This window comes from Trichechus manatus, unplaced genomic scaffold, assembly GCF_000243295.1.
Source record: "Trichechus manatus latirostris isolate Lorelei unplaced genomic scaffold, TriManLat1.0 scaffold00065, whole genome shotgun sequence".
NCBI lineage: Eukaryota > Metazoa > Chordata > Mammalia > Sirenia > Trichechidae > Trichechus > Trichechus manatus.
This window is the reverse complement of record NW_004444001.1, coordinates 7,714,057-7,720,630: the sequence shown is the minus strand read 5'-3', so window position 1 is coordinate 7,720,630 and position 6,574 is coordinate 7,714,057. Positions and strand designations below refer to the sequence as shown.

Genomic DNA, 6,574 nt, shown 5'->3' with positions numbered 1-6,574 from the left:
ACCATTACCAGTCACTGCAGATTCTCGAGCAGTAAGATGGCCTCGCAGAGTGGCAATTTAAGAACAATCTGTCTGTCTTTCCTTGTTACCTGATCTCTCTCTTTGCCCCTTTCAGAATCCCCAGGAGAACCATGGGCTGGCTGTGCCCACCCCTTCTGTCCCAGATGACTTTGCAGACAAAGATGTGACAGGTAAGAGGACCCTGGGCTTGGGGCTTGCCCATCTTTGCTTCTTTCCTCCTTGGGCCCTGAATGCAAAAGCCAAGCATCTGACCTACTTCCCCAGCTGGGAATAAACCTGGAGTCCCCACTCACAGCCACTGTTGTGGCCCTCAGGCCGCTTGGCTACTGGCTGCCACGGGTGGAAGCAGTGGGGCTGGGAGCTGAGAGGCAGGGTTGGCTAAGGCCTACTTCCAGTGTGGGAAGGATGGTGAGTGGACAAGGGCCAGAGCAGGAACAAGGGTGGCATCAGTAGAAAGCACTCTGAAGGCAGACCTGGCTTCGAATTTCGGTTTCCCCACTTATTAGCTTTGCTTCCTTGGGCACATCACTTAACTCCTTGCACCTCTATATCATCAACTGAACACTGGAACAAGTTCAGTTCTTGAGGAGCAAATGAAGTATTGGATGGACATAAGTCACTTCATGTCACACCTCTGCTCAAAACCCACCAAGACTTCCCGCGCCACTCAAAGAAAAGCCACAGTCCTTGCAAGGACTGCCAGAACCTGGCCTCTTCTGGCCTCGTCTCCTGTTTTCTTTCCCTGCCTCACTCTGCTCCAGCCACACCTGTCTCCTTGTTGCTCCTGAAATCCCCCAGGCACGTTGCCACCTCAGAGTCTTTGCGCTGCAGTTCTCTCTGACTAGAAAGCTCTTCCCCTAGACATCTGTACCGTCACTCCCTCACTTCTTCTGTGTTCAACTGTCAGCTTCTCAGTAAGGTCTTCTCCTACCACCTTATTTAAATTGCCACCCAGTACCCTTCCCTGCTTTTTCACCATGTTGCTGTTGTTAGGTTCTGTCGAGTCAGTTTTTGATTCGTACTGACCCTATGTGACCGAGTAGAACGGTCCTATAGGGTTTTCTTGGCTGTAATCTTTACGGTAGCAGATTGCCAGGTCTTTCTCCCACAAAGCCACCAGATGGGTTCGAACCACCAATCTTCCGGTTAGCAGCTGAGTGTTTAACTGTTGCGCCACCAGGGATCCTTCCTTTTTTCCCATAGCACTCACCATCTAATGTGGTAATAATTGACTAATTTATTATGTTCATTGTCTGTCTCCCATTAAACACAAGCTTCAGAAAGGCAGATATTTTTGTCTGATTTTTGCTTTGTTTGTTTTCAACCGCTGTATCCCAGCCCCTAACTCGGTGCCTGACACTTCGGTGCTCAGTGAAGGCTAGTTTCCCCCTTCCTCACTCCAGCAGGAGGTACAGGCCTCTCAAGTCTGTTCTTTGTTTGAAAGTCAGGCAGCTCCTAGGCGCCATGGGGAGCTGTCCTTCCCCCTAGCTCTGTGCTAGGAACTGACAGAGGGGAGATACAGGCTGTGCCCCTAAGAGGGAAGTACCAGACTCTGGGGAGGGGGCTGGGGACTGGGTCCAAATAAGGGAGGGGCTTGAGCTGCCGGGGGGCCAGGGTGCCCAGCACCTCTTTAGCACCCAGGTTGTCCAGGTCACCTTCCTTCTATGTACCCTGTTCCATCCTGTAGTCCAGAATCAGGTCCAAAAGTTCTCTGTGAGGAGGGAAAGCTGTGTTCTTAGTAGATTTAGGGTCTTTAGAAAGCAAGAAACCAAGGCTAACAGACACATGAGGAAATGCTCACGATCATTAGCCATTAGACAAATTCAAATCAAAACTACAGTGAGATACCATCTCACCCCAACAAGGTTAGCATTAATCCAAAAACACAAAATAATAAATGTTGGAGAGGTTGTGGAGAGACTGGAACACTTATACACTGTTGGTGGGAATGTAAAATGGTACAACCACTTTGGAAATCGATTTGGCGCTTCCTTAAAAAGCTAGAAACAGAAGTACCATACAATCCAGCAATCCCACTCCTTGGAATATATCCTAGAGAAATAAGAGCTGTCACAGAATAGATATATATGCACACCCATGTTCATTGCAGCACTGTTCACGATAGCAAAAAAGATGGAAACAACCTAGGTGCCCATCAATGGATGAATGGATAAACCAATTATGGTATATTCACACAAGGGAATACTATGCAATGATAAAGAATGATGATTCTGTGAAATGTCTTACAACATGGAGGAATCTGGAAGGCATTATGCTGAGTGAATATAGTCAGTCACAAAAGGACAAATATTGTATAAGACCACTATTATAAGAACTCAGGAAAAGGTTTAAACACAAAAGAAAATATTCTTTGATGGTTATGAGGGTGGGGAGGAAGAAGGGTATTCACTAACTAGATAGCAGACAAGAATTATCTTAGGTGAAGGGAAGGACAACACACACTACAGGGGACGTCAGTGCAATTGGACTAAACCAAAAGCTAAGAAGTTTCCTGAATACAACCAAACACTTCGAGGGACAAGAGTAGCAGGGGCGGGGGTCTGGGGACCATGGTTTCAGGGGCTATCTAGGTCAACTGGCATAACAAAGCTTATTAAGAAAATGTTCTGCACTTTGGTGAGTGGCGTCTGGGGTCTTAAAAGCTAGTGAGCGGCCATCTAAGATGCATCAATTTGTCCCAACCCACCTGGAGCAAAGGAGAATGAAGAACACCAAAGACATAAGGAAAATATTAGCCGAAGAGACAGAAAGGGTCACATAAACCGGAGACTTCATTAGCCTGAAACCATAAGAACTAGATGGTGCCTGGCTACCACCAGTGACCGCCTTGACAGGGAACACAACAGAGAGTCCCTGATAGAACAGGAGACAAGTAGGGTGCAGAACTCAAATTCTAGTAAAAAGACCAGACTTAAAGGTTTGACTGAGACTGGAAGGACACCAGAAAACATGGCCCCTGGACTCTCTGTTAGCCCAAAACCAAAACCATTCCCGAAGCCAACTCTTCAGACAAAGATTAGACTAGACTGTGGGACATAAAATGATACTGGTGAAGAGTGTGTGTCTTAGCTCAAGTAGATACATGAGACTAAATGGGCAGTTCCTGTCCGGAGGTGAGATGAGAAGGCAGAGAGGTCAGGAGCTGGCTGAATGGACATGGGGAATCCGGGGTGGAAAGGAAGAGTGTGCTGTCACAGTATAGGGAGAGCAACTAGGGTTACATAACAATGCATGTATAAGTTTTTATATGAGAAACTAACTTGAACTGTAAACTTTCACTTAAAGCACAATTAAAAAAAAAAAAAAAGAGGCCAAAAAAGCTGTTCATGCAAATCGCTCCCTCAGTGATTAAGAGCTATGGCTGCTAATCAGGTCAGCAGTTCGAATCCACAGGTGCTCCTTGGAAACCCTATGGGGCAGTTCTACTCTGTCCTATAGGGTCACTATGAGTTGGAATCGACTCAATGGCAATGGGTTTGGTTTAACAGGACAGTTGTTTTACCCAACCTTCCTCACTGAGGAGGTCCCCAGGTCCCTGTCCCTGATTTATGACTTCCTATCTCTCTCAAGGAGCCCTGGTGGCACATTGGTTAAAGCACTGGACTGCTAACCAAAAGGTCTGTGGTTCGAAACCACCAGTGGTGGTTCCGTGGGAGAAAGATGTGTCAGTCTGCTTCTGTAGAGATTTACAGCCCTGGAAACCCTATGGGGTCGCTATGAGTCAGAATTGGCTTGATGGCAGTGGTTTTTTGGGGATCTCTCCTCCACTTCCCATGTCTGTCTTATACGGGCCGAAAAGTTAAGCACAGGTGGTATAAGTCAAAGTGCTTACCATTTATTAAGTGCCTACTATGGGCCTGGCAAGGAGCCCTGGTTGTACAACCATTAAGTGCTCAGCTGCTAACCAAAAGGTTGGCAGTTCGAACCCACCTAGCAGCTCTGCAGGAAAAAGACCTGGTGATCTGCTTCCATAAAGATTACAGCCAATAAAATCCTATAAGACAGTTCTACTCTGTCACATGAGGTTGCTATGAGTTGGAGGGTACCCAACAACAACGTGAGCCTGGCACTATGACAAGCCCTTTACATGTATTTACATGAATTCTCTTATTTAATCCTCCCAACAGCTTTATGAGGTAAGCACTAATATTATACCCATTTTATAGATGATGAAACTGAGCTTCAGCAACGTTAATTAGTGTGTCCAAGGTCACACATCTTGTTAAGTGGTAGAGCTGAGATTTGAACCCTGGTCTTTTTGGGTTTGTACCAGTCGAGATCTTGGCAGGAAACAGATGGCACACTGTTTCACTAAAAGGGGACAACCAAAAAGAGTTATACTAGAGTGTAAGTAGGGTTAAGGGGAGCAAAGTGGACAGTGATGCACCAAGGACTGGCAACAGTGAGGAGCTGCTACTATCCCTGAGCTGTGGCTGTAGCTGTGGGAGAGGGGCTACCCAACAGAACTGTGGTCTATGGTAGAGAAAGATAGCTGCTGTCAACCTGTGGCCCAGCTGGGAGATACTGGGAGGAGCAGGGAATAAATACCAGGGCTTCATCCTCCCACCCCCTTACTCTGCCCTTGGATCTCCTTGTCTCCCATTGGCTGAACCCACCTGTAGCTAGAGGGTGAGGGAGCCCAGCTCTGAGCAGGGCAGAGAAGGGGGAGAGTGCCTCTGGAGGGGCAAATGGAGAATATTCAATTCAGGCTCCCAAGACTGTGCCAGGGACAGGCAGGGCCCCTTCCCCAGAGGGAAGAGGGTCACCCCCAGGACAGCTGAGGAGACTGGAGACACTGCTGCCCCTCACTCGGTGTTCAGGAGGAAAGGCATGGAGCTGGCCGGTTACTCTCTTGGGTGCCCTCCGACCCTGCCATGGGTGAATAGGGATTGCCAAGGCCCTTCCTCATCTTTACCTCTCCCTTCTTTCAGGTACCAGCTCTCTCGTCAATGGTAACCTCCGACTTTACAGCTCTGTGGGGGACCTAAGGCCTGGGCACTATGGCCAGGACTTACTCATCCCCCCGCCTCCCCCGGGCCCAGCCCCAGGGCCACCCTCAGATATCTTGCAACCTCGAGGGGAGTCCCCACCCCCACCCCCACCTCCACCTTCCACAGCTTGCCCACCACCTCCCCTGCTGCTGGAACCCTCACCCCCACCCCCACCCAGCATGGCCCCACCTCCTCCTCCAGTACTGGGAGCCCTATGTCCCCCATCCACCCATTCCTCCCCATCTACACCCACCCTTCCTGACTTCATTCCTCCTGCGCCACCCTCGGCCTTTTTAGCCCCCCCACCTCCCCCTTTGCCAGCCCCAGCACCCCCAGCTCCAATGTCTTCTCACATATCATCGGGGCCTCACCCCTTTCCTCCTGGGGGGATCACCAAGTGGAAATCGGAGGCAGCACTGAATGGCAGGCAGCCACCAGTTTCCAGAACCAGCCCCCGCAGGAGCCCTGCTGAGACTAAGGGGAGCTCCCTGGGACCCAAGCCAGAGCTCCACCTCACCTTCCCCTGTTCGCTCAAGGTGCCTCCGCCAACCCCAGTCAGGACTTCATCCATTCCAGTTCAGGAAGCACAAGGGGCTTCCCCTGAGGCAGAGGGGGCCACCAAGAAAGTCCCTGACCAACTCCCACTGCCTTCCAACTTCCACATCCGCCCTGCTTTCCAAGCCTACCCCAACGGGGAGCCTGAGCCAGACAGCCCAGGGGAGCTCAGAGCAGCAGCACCAAGCAGCCCAAGGCTGGGCCAGGCCCAGGCCCGGACAAATGAACATGCTAGGACTCCACCCCCAGCCCCTCCCCTGCCCCCTCCTGCACCCCCACTCCCACCCCCAGCACCCCCTCTGCCCCTAGCTGCCGTTCCTTTGCCTTCTGTTGAGAAGACATCCCCTCCACTTGCTGGGTTTCCAAAAAGCTCCAAATCTAGCTCTTCTGCTCCCAAACCCAAACCACCCAGCCCAGAGGACACAGCCTCTTCAGCCCCTGTGGACTGGCGGGATCCCAGCCAGATGGAAAAGCTGCGGAGCGAGCTGGCAGCCTATCTTTGTGGCTCCAGGAGAGAGGACCGATTCATCAGTCATAGGCCAGGCCCAACAGTGGCCTCTCAGGGCAAGAAGGGCCCCAGCCTGCCAGAGAAGGAGGCTCCCCCAAGCTTGCCAGAGAAAGAGTTGCCCCCAAGTGTTCCTGAGAAGAGTCCCTACGGCAGCAGCCTACCAGAGAAGGAAGTCACCACCAGCCTGACCCTCCCCGCTGTGGACTACAGCCCCGAAGACTCCGTAACTCCCAGTGTCCGGCAGATCCGGGATGAGCTGGAGGCCCGGCTTTCCTCATCGGCAGAGAAGGAAGCCAAGCTCAGCTCAAGGTCCTTGCTGTCCAAACCCCTGCCCGTCAGGGGCAGAATCTTTGAAAATGGGGCTGGTAATGGCAAATTCTCCAAGCCTGTGGCCAAGAATCTGCCACTTGTATCCACCACACCTCTGCAAAGCAGTCCACTCCAGCCCAAGGCCACCCCTGGGACAGCCACACCACCC

At 51.1% G+C, this 6,574-nt stretch overlaps 1 protein-coding gene across 1 annotated transcript in view; it reads left to right on the top strand.

Moving 5' to 3' along the window:
• Nucleotides 1–6,574, top strand: part of CUNH6orf132 (chromosome unknown C6orf132 homolog) — a 36,903-nt gene that overhangs the window by 26,521 nt on the left and 3,808 nt on the right. Inside the window, exons 3-4 of the mRNA XM_004379453.2 lie at nt 116–191; nt 4,974–6,547. Of these exons, the coding sequence (XP_004379510.1) occupies nt 116–191; nt 4,974–6,547 (1,650 nt within the window). The remainder of the gene's footprint in view (nt 1–115; nt 192–4,973; nt 6,548–6,574) is intronic.